This window comes from Parus major, chromosome 1A, assembly GCF_001522545.3.
Source record: "Parus major isolate Abel chromosome 1A, Parus_major1.1, whole genome shotgun sequence".
NCBI classification, from domain to species: domain Eukaryota; kingdom Metazoa; phylum Chordata; class Aves; order Passeriformes; family Paridae; genus Parus; species Parus major.
The window spans coordinates 46,179,909-46,200,515 of NC_031773.1; the positions used below are offsets into that span (position 1 = coordinate 46,179,909).

Below are 20,607 nucleotides of genomic sequence, written 5' to 3' on the forward strand. Positions count from 1 at the left end.
GAGCCAGCAAACAGGCTGCCCAAAGAGGTGGTGGTGTCACTATCCCTGGAGGTAGATGGAGATGTGACACTTCTTCAGGGTTCAGTGACCTTACAGTTTAAGCTAATGATTGAACTCAATGATTTTAGAGGTCTTTTCCAACCTTAGTGATGCCATGATTCCATGAGTCTTTGAAGCCTGAATCTGCAGCATCTAACAGTGTCATCACAGCAGGCTATAGTGCCAACCCTAGCTTGGCTAAGGATAGATCTAACTGTACTGGTGATGAAATACAGCTGCTATCCCTAGAGCAGTTGTTCCTTGAGGTCACAGAAGTACCAAGTAGGACTTCTTCCCTAATACAAACATTTTGTGCGCACAAATAATACCAGTCACTGGGACCAAATTCATTTTTTCTCCCCCAAGCTCTTCCATCCTTCACCACTGATATGTAGCTAAGGCTACTTGGGAACATGAACAGAAATAAAAAAAACCTGCTCCAAAATTTTTCCCCATGGATGCTACTTCATGACTATCATGCTGAGGAACCAGAACTACATCCTTTCACACACAGATCACCAAGTTCCCCTCTCTGCTGCCAAAGCCATAGAGCAGGACCTTATCTCAGCTATGCAGGTAAATCCCTGTGACTCCATTTAGTTTTCCTCTGCTGCCCAGTTCTTCTGCGGCACCCTTCAACACACTGAGATTACAGATTTCTGCCGTGATAGTTAAGGGTAGAGCTTTGTATTGGGTCTGGCTGAGATGGAGCTCATTTTCCCACAGCAGCCCTCACCATGCTGTGCTTTGCATTGGGATCTAGAAAGGAGTTGGTAACACACCTTTTGTTTTGGTTTTGGCTACTGCTGAGCAGCGCTGGCACAGCTTCCCACCTGAGGCTGAAACTGTGCTTCCAATTCCTGTGATTGCTTAAGTTAAATGCTCATACCATGCCATTACACACATCTTAATTAATCCACTGATTGTTCCCATACTCTGTCAGATTAGGATACACTCTCCTAGAAAACATTAGCTTATTAACCCCAGTCACTCCTTCTAAAGTAATCCCAGAACAGATAATTGCCTACCCCCTAAATGCCAAGGTATTCATAATGTTCTGATTTACCAAGAGGCATTGCAAAGTCTCTCTGAAGTATTTGAGTGGAGGAATAACACACAAGCTCTTTCAGAAGCATCATTAAAACCAGACAAACCTTTCAATCCATTTAGTGAAGTGCCTGGAGGTTGTCTTTTCAGAAGGGAAACAGAAGTAAATACAGCACACTGAAATTGAATACATGCAGTGCCACAGGCATCAGCCCTCTTGCACATCATTTGCGATGCTGCTGTTTTTTCCTGTTTCCTCTTTTTCTTCAATTTATACTCAGCACTTTTCAGCCTCATATGAGAAAGAATCATAATAACCCTGGAATTTTTTATTTATCCCTAAGAAAGTTATAAAGTGGGCATCAGCCAGGCAAGTTACCTCCACTGTCTACTGAATGTCAGCCAGGAAGGATCACTTACCTGCCATGAGAAGGCAGTTCATAATTCAGCCCCACTAAAACCCCCATCCCTTCTGCTGTGGACAGTTCACAAGAACTATCTGAGAACAGCCCCAGGAGAGGGATAATATCAGCATTGAATCAGACTGAGATACCTGTTCATCTCACAAGTCCCACACCATTGCTCTTAAGTGGCCATGACAGGATGAGAGGAAATGGCTTCAGGTTGTGCCATGGAAGGTTTAGATTGGATATAATGAAAAATTTCTTCACTGAAAGTGTTGTCAAGCACTGGAACAGGCTGCCCAGAGAAATGGCATGGCCATTCTCCCTGGAAGTATATAAAAGATGTGTAGATGAGGCACTAAGGACATGGTTTACTGGTGGACTTGGCAGTGCTGGGTTAATGACTTGACTAAATGATCTCTGAGGTCTTTTCCAACCTAAATGGTACTTTGATTCTATGAATGTTTAGATAAGGCTAGTGGTGAGGTTCAAGGCTGCACCACCTCCTCTGAAATCTCTTCCCAGAACACAGAATGCCTGTCATGGAGTCCAAAGTAGTATTTTTCACTGTGGTTTCTCCAAGAAGAGACCAAGGGAGGACACATCAAGTGTCAGAAGATGCTTGACCATATCTTTGCCAAATCTCTCCCAGCATCCTAACCCCAAACTTGCCTCTTCCAGCCTGCCACACTCTGTAGCTCTCAGCCAGAGCTCTCATCCGGAGCTTGTAACCTCAACATGCCACTTGGCTCCTAGAAACATTTTACAAAAAATTGAGAAAAAACAGTAACTCTGGCACTGCTTTCTTCCCACTAAGGCTTCCCATGTTTGGGGATGATTCATGAGCTGCATGAGTTAATCTGTTTTGGTGAAGGTAGGACTGCAAAATACAGCCCTGTAGCTGAATACCCATGGCTGAAGCAAGGAGGGAGGGAGAGGAGAAAAAAGAAAAGGACAGCCTGTAGAGGATTGGATTTTTTTTCTACTCTTGCACTTGTTTTTCCCAACTGTTTGGATGGTTGGTTTTAGTTCCATGCTGGGGACTGGCACCGATTTTCTTTCATTGCTTGACATACGTTTTTAAATGAACATTAAAGGTGCTAAAAGACTGAGATGGACATTTTTATTTTTAAAGAAACATCCTTTTCAATTCAAACTGAAACAAAACAACTAATTTCTCTGCTTGCTGATTGAAACCCAGATTTAAGACCCTACAAGAACATATTCAACCAGTAAGCAGATCTACCTTAACCTCCTAAAAATGTTCCAGGAGCACAGACAGAGGAGTGATTTGCATTGCTGGAGCTGGTATCACAATCTCTTCAAGATGTCCTCATCTTCCCAAGGTAAAACCTTCCTTATAGATTCCTCTAGCTATGCCAGATTTTATCTTTAAGAGTGACATTTTCCATATCAGATGTTCATGTCATGCCTGATATTTGATGAAGATTGAAGTTAAAATGGTCCATTCTTTTTCAAAAACAGGCAAGAGGGGAAAAAGTCATTTTACCAATGTTAAGAAAAAGATAGTGACCTTTATAAAAAACTCCTGTAGTTCTCTGCTTTCAAGGGACATGAATTTTGATGAGAAGGTAAAGCAAACATTCATTTCATGCTGATTTTTCCCACACTTGTGAAAACCTAGACAGGTCATAAGCCTTTGGAAAAACTGCAATTTACAGTTGTTCAAGGAAAATTATTAGAGCTTTCAAAAAAACTCCCATCCTTTTTTAACTCCTCTCCTCACTGGACCTTCTGCAGTGTAAGGCTCAAATAAGGCCTATGAGTGGACTGGGGAAGCAGAAGAAGGGGGAGTACATCTCTTGGGTTTGTATTTTCCATGACTGTGCCTGCTCCCTGTACATAGGGATCACTGGAAAAGGAGGCTGGCTAATTCCAAAGCAGGAATTTGGTAAGAGCCAGGAAGGTCATCAGGATACACTGACTTGGGACACTGTGAGAAGTAAGGGGCTAAAACACTACATAGGAGAAGAGAACTGGGAGGTGTGACACCTGGGCTATTTGGACAAGGAGACTGTGACTTGGAGCTGAGGGAAGGCAAACCGGACAAGGAGTCAGAATGTGAGATAAGTGGAAATGGATGAAAATAAGTGACACAGTCCAGCAGTGAAGGCTGTTTTTTTCTAGATCCAGGTTCTGGAGCTTAGATTATTTGTCTGTAAGGTAGATTCTAACTTTGCTAGGTGAGAACCAGACTGGGAGAAGAAGCCAAAAGGGCAGAACAGACAAGGCAAGCTGGTAGAGACAGAGGTCTCTAAAAGAGGTTAGCAGTGGGAGAGAAAAGCTAACGAGTTTGTAACCACTAAACCATACAGTTTGGCAAAGTGTTGGCTTATTCATTACACAAAGTCAAACTGCAAAAAAGGGGAAACATCAGCATTATAGCTTTTCAACCAATTTGAATGCATCCTATTTTGCATAATGATTAAGGATCAGTCCTGAATCAACAATTTTTCTTGCAGGACCCTGATCTCATTGAATGCAGTCGATAGATTAATTTGGGAATCAAACTTAGCTGTTTGGAAAGTGGGCAGTAATCAAGTGAGAGGTTGGGAATGGCTAGAACAAACAGGAAAATGATATTGCTAAGCCAGCTGAAAGGTGTACTGCAAGCTGGGTTTGCCCCAACCTCTGAACAAGGCCACAGTGGTACAAGTAGAACAGAATATAATATTTCAGTTGAAAGCGACCTACAACAATCATCTAGTCCAAATGCCTCCTAAACACCAACAGGTTTGGAGCATTGACCACCTCTCCAAGAAGCCCATTCCAGTGTCTGGCCACCCTCTCAGTGAAGAAAGCCTTCCTAACATCCAGTCTAAGCCTCACATGGCACAGCTTCAAACCATTCACATGCATCCTATTACTGGACACAAGGGAGAAGAGATCAGTAAAATCTCTTTTAAACCAGATTTTTTACAAGCTATCTCTAAATCTGTGCACCCCATTTTTCTGGATGCTTATCAAAAGCTGGACAAATCCTCTGGCCCCCTTTTTTTGGTCTGGTGGCAACTCCAAACAAAAATAACTACTGCATTGAGAGCCTAATTTTGGCAAATCAGTACATATAAAGTTTTGACTTTGTTGGAAGAAAATATATATATATATATTCAGCCTGTCTTCTTTTGAATTTGAACATTTTCAAACATTTTTTTTTTTCCAAAGGAAAGGAAGATACATATTGAAGTTATAATCTAACTGAAATTCAAACTCCAGTGTTTCATCTCAAATATATTGAAAGAAATAATTCAAATTAAAATTAAAAAAGGGAAATGGTTTGGAGACCGTTTTGCTTTTCTCCTGGGTTCAAGATGATTTCTGCAAAACTAACAATTATATAGCATATAAACAAACAGCCCATATAACTTGTATGTCACCAGATTTCCATTTCTATGTTAATAAAAAAATCAATGAAAAATGGTGCTCAGTCCTAGGAAAGACTTGGCAGGGGGCAATTGAAGAATTGCTGAGTTAAAGACAAAGAGAAATTTGCTTTGAACACTGAAAGGATTCTGTAATGATCAGTACTTTGAATAATGAGATTCTAGGTGTCTCAGATGGGCCATGAAAAATTAATAGACGTTTTTGACCTTAATCTTGCTGCACCTCAGTTCCCCACCTATACAATGGATTTACATAAAGTAGCTTGTGTCCTCTCATCTCATAGGAGCAGGCTGAAAATCCATGAACTTCATCATGATGTACTGAGATACCGGCCTAATGTGCCACAGATAACACCTTGAGACAAAGAATCCTCAATTCTCAGCAGCCTGTGAAAGCAGACACAACACAAAGCTTAAAGATACATGTTGAACAAGGCAAAGGAAACAAAATACTGAATCACTGCTCAGTCAGGAAATGTCACCCATCCTGCATACAGAAGCCAGTAGGGGTCCTGTCTTGAAAGATAGTACTGAAACCACTGCTGTATAATGCATAGACACAAGAATGCCAAATTAAGATTGCAGCCTTAATTCTGGCATTTTCTTCTGTTTGAAGTGCTTGCCTTTGCAACCTAAATAATATTCTTCTGACACAGTTGTGAGTACGTAATATATGAAAGGCTCTTGGCTCGGGGGCCTTGGACTTCACAGAACATTGCAGCAGTCCCCCTGAGTTTTCCTCCCCAGTTATTTTGCTTCCAGCTCATACCGGTTTTGCAGCACTGTATCAGAGCTTGTCTTTTCCTGTCTCTCTCCTTTACCACATGCCCTTCCTCAGAACTGCTTCCTCACCTCCAGCCACCCACCCTGCCAGCTCCCCGGCACCAGCTTTCATTGCTGCATTGTTAATTATTTGCTTGGGCAATCACAATCCTAGGACTATGAGCACAGACAGAGGTCTCGCTTCATTAGATATAAAACAGCAAATACAGTAGCTAGAGGTTTCCTAATTTCAGGGCAAAATTGCAATAGTGTTGGCATTCTGCATCCTTCCCAGATCTGGTCCATGATGCAGAGGTGCCTGCCTCCATCTCTTTGTTCTTTGCAACCTTCCACCCAGTAACTGTACTGGTGGGCGGCAGAAAGGAAAACTTTGACTCATCACACCTGTCTCTAATGGCAGTTGTCATGCTCCTTATAACCCCAGGTTCCCTAACATTTTCACTGCTATATAACTTCTGGAGTATTATACCCTTTATTTGTACCTCTTTACCTGAACAGCAGCTTAAACATTCCCTTACTTCTCACCTGAAAACTTCTTTTGGAGTAAAACTCCCTTTCAGGGAATTTCTGGTATGGTTTTGTTCATCCTGCAAAATATGCCCAAAGCCACACAGACAACAAGTTTGCATCAAATGAAACAAAAAGACCATATCAGGGTGAGAGTAGGGCCTGATGTTAAAAAAAAAAAACTGTGCAGAGGGAAAGATGACTTAGAAATTGTCAAAAAAAGTTTCTACTTGAAAAAATGAGTTCAGAGCTTTATAGTTTCCAAGGGTTTTGTTGGTTTTTTTTCCTACTAATATTAAGCTTCAGAAGTTGACAGTGTCAAAACAATAGACAAAGACCAATCCAGTCCAAACTGTGGATAATCATCTTCTCCCTGTCATCATGACACCTGTCAGTGCAAGATTCTTCTTTGCTAACACCCCTTGTCCTGTCCTGTTGTAAGGTACTGACTCACTCCTTTTTCTTACTCTCACTCTCCCTTTTCTCCCTCTCTCCTGGCTCTCTCCTCTGGCTCTCCCTGGTGAACAGTGAGCTGCAAGAAGCGTTCCTGGGCTAGAAATTAACATATTAATGAAGAAAGAGCCTTGAAGAAGGGTTGAGGGATGGGGAGAAAACAGAGAGAGGAGGCAGGCAGAACAAAATAACAAAGGGAAGATATAATGAAGAAGGGACACAGAACCAAAGCACAAAGGGAGAAAAAAAAAAAAGTGCCTTTTTCAGGAACTTGTGCTACTTCAAACACTTCCATGGGAAAAGATGAAAGACAGGAAAGAAAGGGGGGTAGGAAAAATGGGGTGATTCTTCTGTTTTAAGCTAAGATTTTATATTTCTATAGAAAAGAATCACCTATTGAGAGAAGGATAAGAAGGTGGAAGATGGGAGTGATGGAAGGACACAGAGACACACGAAGGGGGCATGACTGATAACAAGAGCAGTGGGCTCATCCCTGGCTGTTTGGCGCTTGCAAAACATCATGAGCATGGAATCATGGAAACACCAGTACAACAATCTTTGACTGTGGGCTATTGCCTCCCCTGCAACCTCCTGTTCTCTCCTTCCACAATGTAAACCTGCAAGCCTGCCCCAAAATTATGCTGAAAAAGATTAATAAAATGTCAGTTAACAAGGACTACTGTTGATCTGGCAAGATCACAAGCGTCCCACTCCCAACCCCTCTCAGCGCTCTCTCAGGCAAACAGTGGGAAACCCATTAGGATCAGTGGGTTGAGGAGGAAGTAAAAAAATTGTTAGTTCAAACATCTAAGTACTTGTTCCATCCTCTCCTGTTCCTTTATTTGACTACCCACCATTTACATCCTTCTTTAGAAGCACTGCAGAAGAACATATTCTGAATAATACAGAAGAATACATTCTAAATTTCCTCTTGCACCCACTGGCCAGAACAAGCCCACCATTCCCAGCCCTACTGACAAGACAAAAGGAGGGGGAAAAAGGGGATTCCTGGCCTGAAGAAGGAACATAAAGAAATAGCATTTTTAGTGATGAAATACATAGCAGACATTGCAAAACCAAGGCATAAGGACTTGATTAGGAAAACAAGTTTTTGACATAGGTCAACATCAGTAGAGGTGTGACCAGAGAGCCATTCTTGTAAAACAGACCTCTGTTTGTCCACATCCTTCACAGTCCCACCAGCATGTGCCACTACACAAAAACTTGTTCCACAGCTCCCAGGTGGTACTGAGCCAGCTCCTTGACACCTCACCAGACTACTGCAATACTGAGAACACCCTCAATACCCTGAATATTGGCTGAGGCCCTTGGTCTTATGCAGCAGCCTCCTAGAGGTGTAGTAATTAAGTAAATAGCCACAGTCACAACCTTGTTTGTCTCCTTGACCAGCCCAACACCTCCTTTCCTCTATAACGGTGAGGGAGTGGACCAAGGACTGTTTGTCACTCAGCCATCTTCAGATGAGACTGCTAGGTGCTACCACACAGCTTTCTTTGATACTTAAAGGAACTTTCAGCATGAACCTCTGTCACAAATGTGATAAGTTTATATGGCTGCTTTCCCTTGACTTCTCAAGGCAACAAGAGGAGGTTCAGTTATTTCCTGGCATAGGAGTTCCCACTACTCAGCTTCAGCAGAATGGCCACAGCCAAAGTCACAGCATTCATACAACAGCCTGGTTTTGGGTACTACTGCTGCTCTGACCTGTGGCATCTGAAAAGGCAAAGCAAGCTCCAAACCACACAGAGGAATGACAGCCAGTGTCACCCATAGCCCTCCCACTTAGAGAACCAGCTGCATGTCCTTCACAGTGAGTGCTCTAAAACCAAGCCCAGTGGTGCTTTATATTTCCCCAAGTGGTCCTCCATCTGCACCACCTCCCCACACTCCCTTTTCTGTCAGTGTCCTTCTCTGGGGTCCTGCTTCCGCACTGACAACCGATGGCTGCGACAAATGCTTCTGAGCTGCCACAGCTGAGCACCAAGAGGCAGAACCCCTTCTGCAGGCTTTGGGAGGATCCAGAAGGTGACAAAAAGGGAAGAAACCAACAGCAATGCCAACCAGCCTGCTCTGCAATGCAGTTTGGTGGATGCCTCTCACTTGGGCAGCTCTCCTCTCCCCTGTGGCTAATCCTACCCCTGAATGCCTACATTCCCTCCATACTGGCTTACACAATACTTCCAGTGCCATCCACTGTTGGGAGCACCGTGCTTTTCTCATTTGGCTCCCTCACTCTGCCAAACTTCCTTGTTAAGCAATTTCATGGAACTATAATAAACTATTCCAAATCAATTTCACAGCATTGCTAAGCTTGTGCCTTCATCAATTCAAACTTGAGCCTTCCATGAAAAATTGCTTGGAGAAAAAAAAATACAAATCAGTAAAATAAGTAAATTTCTTACTCTAGATAATCAAACTGAAGCATTTTCCAGAACCATCATCTTTCCACAGCCACCAGAGAAACTATGGCTTGGTGCCACCTCCAACACACTTGTTGGAGTACCTTGCCTGTGAGGAAAGGCAGAGATAATTGGGATTGTTCCATCTGGAAAAGACAAGTCTTTGGGGTGACCTAATTTTGGCCTTCCAGTACCTGAAGGGAACTTACAGGAAAGATGAGGCAAGACTATTTACAAGAGCATGTACTGACAGGACTAAGGGGAATGGGTTCAAACAAAAAGAGAGTTTAGATTATGTATTAGGAAAAAATTCTTTACTGTGAGGGTGGTGAGGCACTGGAACAGGTTGTCCAGAGAAGCTGTGGATGCCTTACCCCTGGGGGGCTGTTCAAAGTGAGGTCAACTGGGACTCTGAACAATCTGGTCTAGTTGAAAATGTCCCCTCCAATGGGGCTTGGAACTAGATGGTCTTCAAGGTCCCCTTCCAACTCAAACCATTGTGATTCATCTGACCTGTAGTCTCACATTTGTAAAAAAAGCAAGACCTTCTCCATCTCAAAGCTACATTAAAACCAAAAGAGGTCTGCAAGTAAAGCCCCCCAGTATCACAGCTACATGCCTGCAAGGAAAGAAAAAGGAAACTGAGACAAGGGCAGCAAAGCATTCAGAACTCTGAAATAATGGTTCTGCTGCACTTCCTGAATCTGGGCAAGTCAAATGCTGGAAAGCCCAATATCCCATGCTGCCCTGCAGGACAGATTTTTGACATGAATAAATACTAGGCATACTGAAGAGCAGTTGCTAGATGTTCAGATATATTCAGAGGCTCTAAGCATCTGTATTTTGCACCTCACAGTCTCTTGGTGATGCTGAAGAGCATTTTGTCATGGTTTAAGTACCAGCTCTTCAATGCTCTCACCATGCCAAACATCACCACTCAGATGCAGAAGGACAACATCAGCATCTTTGTCAAGAAGGTAGAAAGCATTACTTGCAGCAATCTGTTTGAAGTACCTCATGTCACTCACAGGGCCTAATCTGTCAGTGACACATTATTTTCAGGGGGAAGAGAGCAAAGGAAAGTATCCTTTTGGGAGAACCATCTGTTATATATGACATCTATTACCCATGTGGCTAAATCCTCTCAGAGCATCATTGCAGTCAACCTCTTTGCTCATCCAGTTCTGGTTATCACTGTAACCAATCTGTAACCACAGCAGCCTTGTTGGACATTTCCCTCTGCCCAGGGCTGTCTCCTGGGGAAATAAGCACATCATCAATGTAAAATTCAGATACATCAGCTCAAAACATGCCATTCTCTTGGGATGAAGGGGGTCACTGAAATTAGGTATAATTCACTCTTGAAGTCTGCACACTGAAAAAGCTGCTAACCTCCTTTGTGAAACCACTTCTGACTGCCTGCTTCACACAGGCACAAGAGAGGCATGTGTGGCACTGCCGCTAATATCTTGCACTCATTAAACACCCCCAATGTCTTGGCGAAAATCCACCTCTAGTAAATTCATTCTGCCAGCTGAAATTCCTCGTGCAGCTCCAGTGAGGTGCAATATTCATCTCCACTTCGTACTATATTCTGTTAAACAGTTGTTCTATTTCACCCCAGAGATGGCTGAATTTTTTTTGGTGAATTAAGCCATCCCCTTCTACTTTGTAAAGTGCTTTGGAACTGCAGATAAAAGATGCTACAGCCTGTCATAAAATAAACGCAAGATGCTGACACTGCTACTGGATGTAGCCATCTTGCTGAAAAATTATTTCATTTGTGACACTAATAATACAGGGAAGAATACACTGGGCAAGACACTGAAAACTCATTTCCATCTCATTTTAATACAGCTTCAAAAATCAAGGAAAAAAGTCAGCATCGAGTCAGCATTTGTGCATTTTTAACCACTGTCAGGCTATAGGGATTCACAAGTTTTCAGTCCATTGTGGCAGCTCTCTTCCACCACGACCATACCATCAAGAGGGTGAACTCTTCATCTGATTATCTGCTGTCTCTCCAGATCCTTAACAAAGGCCAACACTGCATTCACCAAAGCTGTTTTTCCAGCATTTCTCATGATACATTCCTGCAAAGGGGAGGCCAAAACACCTTACCATCTTTATTCAATCAAGACACCTGTTTGGTGTGATATAACAAGATCAGAAATCTCTCCACAGGGGTGGAAAAGAGCTTTCTTTGTATGAAGATGGCTGGCAGCATTCAGCCTGATTGATCATTTCAAGGGCAACTATGGTTAGATTTTAATATTCTTTTTATATTAAGGTGCTTGCAGGCTTGAATAGGGACATTTTTATTACTTAAATCAGGAGAGAACCTGCTGCAGAAATGATAGAGCAGGGTGTACTGAACAAGCTGACAGGTCTCTGCTATTTCTATTTTCTTTGTTATTATTTCACATACATTCAAGCATTTTAAACACCTCATTTCTAGATTATATTCCATCCAAATACTTCAAGCAATATAGTGCACAGTGAATGTACAATACAAAAGTTACACTAAGGTAACATACATAACCCTCAAATGTTTATATTCAATTCAAAATCACATTTTCTGACCTTAGCAAAGCAGGAATCCCTTGTCTAACACTGCAAACCAATTTCTGAAGTTTCAAGTGAAGCTAGCTTTGAGTTATTTGTCTACACCAACAGAAACCCCACTGCTGGCTAATTATTTGAAAGCAGAACAAATTCATTCATTTCACACTCTCTTAACTCAAAATTGGATGAACAGGGATTTTTTTTTTTTTGCTCAGATTTTTCAAAAAATGTTCACCTTTGGACTGTGAATGAAAATAAAATTTGCAAAGTAAAACAAAATGTACTTTAAAAATTACTGCTACTTGAAAATAGGCCAGTAGAGAGGTCTGTACTCTGCAGAGGGAGGAGGTCTGGATTCTGCACAGGTAACAGGTACTCAAAACTTGTTACGTGTGCAGAATTTGGTAAGGTCCCTTTCAGATAAGTATTCAGCTGCCCCACAGATATGCAGATCCACATTTTCCCAAAATGTGGACGCAAGACTCGAGTGACCCTTAAAGCAATGATTTTGAGAGGAATTTCATCAGCAGCATCTAGTCAGGAGTGCTCTAAGCCTCAATTCAGAAAAGCACTTAACCACACACAATCTCTTGGGCAAAGCATAGATGGCAAAAGCCACTGAACAGCAGGTGCTTCTGCAGGGGAGCAGGCAGCTGTTTGACAGGGCTCAGCTCCATCACACAAGCATTTAGGACAGAAAGAGGAAGAGAACACCCCATTGAAAGTTAAACCACAGGAACAGTGTTAGAACTGTGTAACATAAAAAAAAAAATCTCATCTCAGACACACCAGGGTTAATACATCCACTCTTTTCCAAGAAAGGTCACCTGACTTAATCTTTTTCCCTTTTTTAGTGAATTTCTGACAACACAGAGGCTGTCATGGTGTCCCCCCCACACACATCCTGCCTTCCAGGAGGGAGCACTAGGTGCAAACAGCACTGGTGTCTTGTCAAACCAAATCGTGAACCCAAATTGCATCAAAGAGAAGAAAAAGCTGCTCCAGAGTTGCACAGGGAGCCATAGCAACACAGCAGTTCCTATTTTTAAAAACTTGAAAGATAGTAAGAACATTAAGTCTGAGGGGGGGGGGGGGGGGGGGAAGAAAGAAACTACATTTTTACCAGAAAGGGAAAATAATGCACACATTTCTGATAGGTGTCAGTGATGAAACCACATATGGCTAGCCATCAATGTGCAGGTCTGCAAGCCAGAAATTATCCATTGCCCCATCAAGCCAGTTCTTGAAGGAAAAAGGGTACTTCTCACCTTCCCTCCACTGCTCTGCTAAAGCAGTTTCTCAAATTCCCTGAGGCGCTTCCAAGCCCACAGCGCCCTAAATGTATTTTGTGATCAGAGCAGGATCAGCAATGGCATAGCTGATGCTGAACTGTAGCCCAGACTGGGTTTGTGGTTTCAAAGCCCCACCACAGAGGGAGGATTTTGACTCACTTTCCATGAGGAGTGGAGAGGCACACATTAAAACATATTGTCACCAGCAAGTGAAGTTGCCACAGTACTAGCACTAATTGGACTTGGCTGCAGAGCAGAAGATGTCTCAGAGGGCTGGAAGCAGAACACGGACATTTTCCCATCTGGAAACTGATGGTGCATACCAAAATTCATTCCCAGCTGGTGGATTTTGGAGGCGTTTATGAAAAGATATGTCCTTTAATCAAAAGATAACCCTTGCCAAAAACCCATCATTTCACTTGAACCCTTCTATTTGCTCAGTTGGTTGAAGCAAGGTGCTAATATCAGCAAGGTTGCAGGTTCAATCCGTGTACAAGCCATTCACTTAAGAGCTGGACTTGTGGGTCCCTTCCAATTCAGAATATTTTGTGATTCTGTGATCCTATTTTAATTGCAAAGAGGATGAAACACCAAACTTTCCACACAGAGCAAGTACCTCCTCTCCCACTCTGACAAAGCTCAGCAGCAGGACTAAGGCATCCTGTGGTGCCTGCTGAGGAACAAACTTTTCTGCTGTGCCATCATATACTCCCACTGAGAAGCCAGGATCTCCAGCATCCTACCAGCATACAACAGTCAGTTTGATGTTTGACCTTCCACTGCAGGACAGGTGTGCTTCCCACTGCCCAAGCAGTGCTTAAAGCTGGGCAGAGCAAGGAGGACAGCCAGACACAGACTGCGCTTCAGCCCTAGGCACCCTTAGCAGCCCACCTGTGTGGGGGGAGGTTTGGATCAAGAGCATGTTACACACTGCCCTCAGCATTCCACTCCAGTGACAGAAAAAAAAAGGAGTTAGAGGAAGCCAACACTTCCTCCAAGGTGCAGCAGCACGCAACTGTCCACTTCCTGACCAGGCAACATGAATAACCAGTAGCCCCAAGCCAAGAAACCCAGCACCTTTCACCAGCACTGCACCACTGCAATGCACACAGGGTAAATGAAATGCAATAGGAGATGCAAGACAGGAACAGAAAAAAGCAATGGCAGTGCACACAGAGAGCGAGATGACGTACAGCAAGGGACGTAGGGAGGCAGAGAGACCCTGACAGAGGCAGGAGGTGCAGGCCAGCCCCAGCCTCCAGCTGCTGCTGGAGCAGTGACAGGAACAAGCAGATTTCAGCAGCAGAGATGTCTAATCTGTCAGCAGCACTCACGCCACGTGCTGCCACTCTGCACCAGCCTGACTGCAGCGGGACACGCCAACCAGTGGGAACATAATGAGCTGCTAACTAGACATGGGCCTAAAGGCTCCAAAAGGTCAAAAGTTACATATGCTCCCTCACCCTCCACGTTTCTGAAAAGGGCAATTTCTGCATCCTTGGGAACATGCCACTTATACCTTCCCTCACCATCTCCCCAGCATTAAAAAGCAAGTCCCAGCACTGTGCCTCCCACAGCTGGAGCACCATTGGATTCAAGGGCCGGAGCAGGGCTTCCCAGCCAGCTGCCAAGCAGGTAGATGTAGCCCTGCCAAACCGAGTGAGACAGGGCTCCTGTCTCTTAGTATGAGGGTAACAAACCTGTGAATGGAGAAAGAGCAAACAGGTCCAGGGTTTTCCCCAGGGAAAACAGGTCCAGGGTGCTCACAGGTATCACAGTACCCTGAAGGGGCACTGCACTTTTTTAGGGATATGTACAGCCCATAAGGTCTTGAGTTTCCAGGGAAGCAATTTGTTTGTACAGCCCAATTGCAAGAACTTTCTCTGGTCACCGACTCACTGCTCATGTATCTGAGCCCCAGCAATTCCTAGTTCCTATTGGGAAAACATCATGTGAGAACAGAGCTTGCCATGGTTATTCCAGGGAAAACAGTCTCCAAGCACTCATCAAAGGTTCTTTTGCATTTCTTATCTGTTTGGCAAGGTAAAACTACATATGAATGTTACTTCCTCCAGAGTGGAAGTGTCATGCCCAAACAATGCACTAAGAAAGCTTGCTAGATGTTTCCCTACTTGAAGAATCTGAGGCACAGAATAGAACCTAACTTTGTTTCCCTCTAAAAGTATTTCTTTGCAAAGGTGGTATAATTCCACATTTGTATTTTAATTCCAAAGCAAATGCTCCACTGCACTTTTTATTAAAATGAAATCTGCTGTGTGCAGCCTGGTGTTAAATGAGAGACTATTAAAGCCAATCAGTGGAGAACTCATTAGAAATCCTACAACAACAAACTAGTAGTTATGGCCCAGCATTCACAAGCAGCCATGACAACAAGGAGAAAGAACCCAGGTCTCATTGAAGGCTACAATAAAACCACAGCTTATGTAGCCCAAAGAATGTGAATATCCGTACAAACCAGCTGAGCTTCCATTCCTAAAATATGTGCCAGAAATTATATTCTTTTCTCATGACTCATCTCTGAATTCCACTCCTAAGAATACTCCTGTCATTTAGTTATTTCTTCCCATTTCTAAAATGTAATGAGAAGCACCAATCCAGAGCTCAAGGAAATCTGTCCCATCAATTAAAATAACGAAATAAGCAGAAGGCTGCTTATAAACACATCCACCTCTGCCCACTCACTCCTCAGCAACCATGGTGAAGGGAAAAAAGATGAGCTTTGCAGGATGCCTGGAAGCCTAGCAACTCTCCTAGGAAGGGCCAAGAGGTAAGAACTCCTCATCTGAGCATTTCCTTCCCAACCTTGGAGATCTTCTCATCCAGTAGAAAAGAGCAGAGCACACAGTGCTTTTGCTGGGTGCCCAGAAGACCAGTTATTGGGATAACTATAAACTTGGAAGACTAAAATATTCAGATCAGATTTTTTTCTGGGACAATGAAGGAATAAATGAATAGGTAATTATTACAAACTGAACAAAGAATTAAAGACTGTAATTGAACTGGGAAACAGCATTTGGATATTTGGACTCCAAATTACCACCCAAGCCTATTATCAGCATAAATTGAGATAAATCCCTCACCAGAGGAAAAATTCCTCAAAAATCATTCAAAAAGATAACTAACAAACCTTGTAGAACAAAACTCTCTTAAAGTATCATTTTTCTACTCTTTAGTGGAGTTATCTCATCAGCAGGTTCACTTATTGGACAAAATCCAAAATGTTCAATGGTCGTGATCATACTTCTGCACTTCCAGTCTAACACAAAAGAGAACCAGTTTCAAAGCAGACAGAAACAGTTGCTATGAGACCATTAGTGATACAAGAAGATGCAGACCAAACACCTACATTGTCAAGAAATGGCATTTAGATAACAGTCTGTCTTGTTTCTTTTTGTGCTTGCAGCCATACTTCAAATAAAACTTTGTTTGCACAAGTTCTTGCAAAAATGAACAAGTGTCAGTGTAAAAAGGAGGAAAGATATGGGGAATCTGAACAACATTCAGTTCATTTTCTCCTTACTCCGTTATACACCCAGATCAACCACTGACTCCATGTTGAGCAAGACCATTTGATTTTAGCTGCATTCAGAACAATTTCTCTTTTAGAAAGAAGAGGAAAAAAAGTAAGAAATGGTCGGAGTTCAAAGGAAGATTTTGGGAAATGACTAATTCACGATCAGTGTATAGTGTGCCCCAGCTGAACTAAATTACACATTTTTTTAGTTGGATGTGTCACTCTCCAGAGAATAAAATGGGAGAATTCCTTTATTGCATTGCCTCCCCAACTAAGGATTTGAAGTAGATTGGACCACTTTGGATCAGCTTCAAGAGTTTTTGAAAGAGTAGCTACCTGGTGATGCTTTATCTGAGGTCACATACACATACACTTTGTCTCCCCAGACATCAAGCCCACGTACATGCATTTCTCTACTCTGTGTAGGCATGTGGAGGGGGAACTGTAAGTTGCAGATGGCTGAATATAGTATTGCTGGGTCCAGAGCAGGGCTAAAATTAGCTTTCCAGAACCTGCAGTCCAGTCCAAAATGAGCCAAACCATGTTCCAGACATGCAGGTATTGCTGCTACCTGGTATGCACAGTGCACAAGTACTGGGGGATCCTAACAGGTGGAAGGGGTTAGGGAAAGTATGAAGTGGCCAGGTCTGCAGAATCTGTAATATCCCAGACAGGCAAAGCATATCATGAGAGATTTAAAGCTTAGCACATAGTAAATTCAAGCAAATTCAATGGAACTTGAAGGTATGAACACAGATTACAGCTATAAATCTCTGATGAACTCACATCTTCATGATCGCCTCCTTCCACACCTTGTGCTTCTCTACCTCTCCTCCTCCACAGTCTTCAGGTGTGAGGCTTCCGATTTTTATTGAACCCTTCGATTTTTAATAGCAATGGCTTATTTCAGACACCACTAACTTTTAAATTTCAAAAGGTGCCTGAAAGTAATTTGACTAAAACTAAGTACCCAACCCAATGAAGTCAAATTTTTTAACCATCTCACTTGGAAATACAGAGAGGATGGAAACATGGGCAGGTAGAAGGGAAAGAAGGCAAGGTCAGAACCCTCTCCCAGGCCAGCACCATGTGAGGCAAAGCAAATATTTGCACTCCACTCACAAGTATTACAAAAGTATAATTATTTCTGAGTTAGCACAGGTGCCTGCAGCAATCTACACAGTGGCAGAATAGAGTGTGGCACCGACTAATCTGACTGTGCTTCTCAGTGAGATGTCAGTACCCAAACTAAGCTGGGTGTGTCTACATGTATGGACACTCATTCCTACGAGAGCTGTACCCAAAGCAGACAAGGGAGCAGAAACAGCATGATTTGGGCCACGAAGGTGAAAAGAAAGCTAGGATCTTCAAAAGTGACAAGAACTGCTTTCATGTGGGGTGCTCAGGCTTCAGGGCATATCTACATGGCACAACAGTGCTGTCACATCTACACTCAGGAGTCTCTGAGCTGGGGACTTCTTAACAATGCAAAAAGGTGCTTTGCAGAGAGATTATGCTGGGTCCTTGAAGCAGCATAGCTATATGGGTGTGATGTTATGCATAGGCTAACAGAGAGTCAACAGAACTCATTGGCAGAAAGTCTCTGCAGAACACTGCATCATACAGCAGGGAACGTTTTGTTTTCTAGATAACTGCTGAAAAGACATAATAGAGCTCCCCCCAAAATCTCTCTTCATTTGGAAAGGTAGAACAAAAGCCTGCCTTGATGTCACTTGTATACACTAAATATATTTTCCCTGCTTAATCATTTCAGTGATGACTCAAAAGAGCAGAAAAAACCCTTACTCCTAAGCCTAGCTGGGAACGAAAGAGATAAAAGCTTCAGGCACCTTTGGTAGTTTCAAGGCCTGCATCGAGGAAAACCAGCATGGGGAGGAGGAAGTAAAAGAAATAATACCTGGTAATATGCCAATGGATCATAGAGACAAAAAACAAATAGCAATATGGATAAGATATTGGGCCAAAGCTCAATTTCTCTTAATAAATAAAGCTCTCTTTCTCTTAAAGTCCCCAACGTTCAGGCAAAGCAAAAATCTGCTCCCTTGTCCCTTAGTCCCTCTGTCTGCCTAGTAAAGCTAACAGTGAGGGGTCACAGCATGCAGATCAATCCATCACATTTGCACTGCTCAGTGGTTCAACATGACAAATGAACAAAGACACTGAGCTCTGTGTGGCCTGATGGCTGCTGCCTGGGTTCTCCTTTCCTTACTAGAAAGGAGCTAACATGTCCAAGGATTTTATATGTAAAAGACTGGACAGTGACAGCTGAGCAGGTCAGGGGACATCTGGATTCCATGTCTAATTATCTGGGTTGCTTTGCTACATGCTAAAACTCCATCTGGGACAAAAAGGAACATTTAGTAATCAGAGTGCTGTTCCACCACAAGCTTCCTCTATGCCCATAAACTGATGTCTTAGCACTGTTTCTTAGGAAAAATTTAATCTGGATAAAAAGATGCTTATTCAAACAGGTTTTCCCTATGTTTAAATAAAAGTCTTTTCAATCTGGAAAAACTTGCTGTTCTAATTGAGGTACAAGGCTTTCTGAATAAAGTACGCAGGAGAGAAGGGTACCCAAAACACCCAGCAGACAACGGCCAATGAAGTGCCAAAGAGCAGAGTGAACAGCACAAGCCCTCCTCTGAGGTAAACCAGATTCTTAAGACATCCAAGGTCTTTAAAGGCTTTGAGTATGAAACAGGATCTGAGCAGAGCTGATGGTTCTAAATTCTTTTTGCAGTTCTAGTTCTCCACATCTCTTTGCACTTCCTTCTATCTTGTACTTCAGGGCTAATGAACAGTTGAAGGATACTTGGCGTTCAGACAACAGTTACCATTAAACTATTCCAGGTAGGTTGCACAACCATTACCTATAAGGGACACTTGTTCACATAGTTCTAGTGCCTGGAACAGAACTGGTGCCTTCTAGATTTCAACACAGACATTCCCATTACTTGCAGCATGAACCCACCGGAGAGGTGTAGACCCAGTCATGCAAAGACACCCCAAGAAGTTCAATGCTGCTATAAAGGCAAAAATTTGTGCATTGAGGGGCACATTCAAATTGTTGCACTATGCCTTCATTATTCCTCTTCCTCATGCTGACTTGCCCTCTGTGTCGTATGAAGGCTTTCTAAGCAGGTGACAATGCTGGCACTCACAATGCACAGCAACATAGGTTCCACCCTCAGCTCCCCTCCCCTTTCCCAGGTTCTGGCCAACACCATCTGCTGCCCCAAAGCACCACATGCCCTGGAAGAAATATTCTGGTATCAGAGGTTGTCTTTGCCCACCCTTTTGTACAGCTGGCCTAGCTCTTTCCCTTACCTGTTGAGCATGTTGGACTGGTAAATCCTTTTCTCCTGGGTGTTGTAACAGCTGCTCTTGGGCTCAGGGATGAAGCTGTGTTCAGACAGCATATCAGAAGCAGCCGTGGTGATTATGGCTATTCCATCCCTTACTCTGGCAGGAAGACCGTAGTCCCATTCATCATATGAGACAGAGATGAGCCCGGTGGGGAACTCAGATGGCACTGTGTCTGTATCCCCTGCCACCAGGCTGGGCACGATCCACGTGTAACCATAGCCTGTCAGACCCACTGAGTTGGCCACCTCAAAAATGTAGGTGGCCTCTTCCTTTGTGCAGTACAGGAGGATAACAGGGCTTTGGAGCTTCTTGAGCTGGTTCTGGATCTTTGAGTCCCCATCATCCAGGGACATGTCCAACAGAAGGACTTCCTCCAGTTCCCAACCCACAAAGCTGTGCTCAATGGTACTGCGGATCTTGTTCACAAAGTCCTGGTAACCAGGGAAGTAAGTAGTGACAATGGAGAAGATGTACCAGTCGTATTCTTCCATGATGTTGAGCATGACAGAAGCTTGCTGTTCTATTGATGGGCCAAACTGGAAGAACATGGATGACTCATCCTAGAATAGGAAGTCAAAGAGAGGAAGAGAGAAAAAAAGAAAACAAGAATAGGTCAAAGGAAATAAACATCATTCATGGTCAATCCATTGAGCATAAAGGGGTAAGCATACTGTCAGAATCTTATTTCATGTTTTGGCCAGAGCTTAAAGATTTTTAACTTTTTAAAATTTAAGTGAAGCAAGTGAGAAGGAAGTAAAATCCTTTTTATGA

At 43.0% G+C, this 20,607-nt stretch overlaps 1 protein-coding gene across 1 annotated transcript in view; it reads right to left on the bottom strand.

Annotated features, from left to right (window-relative positions):
- GRIN2B (glutamate ionotropic receptor NMDA type subunit 2B) overlaps window positions 1-20,607 on the bottom strand; it is a 207,830-nt gene that overhangs the window by 101,826 nt on the left and 85,397 nt on the right. The window contains exon 3 of the mRNA XM_033514525.1: window positions 19,798-20,396. Coding sequence (XP_033370416.1) covers window positions 19,798-20,396 — 599 coding nt within the window. The remainder of the gene's footprint in view (window positions 1-19,797; window positions 20,397-20,607) is intronic.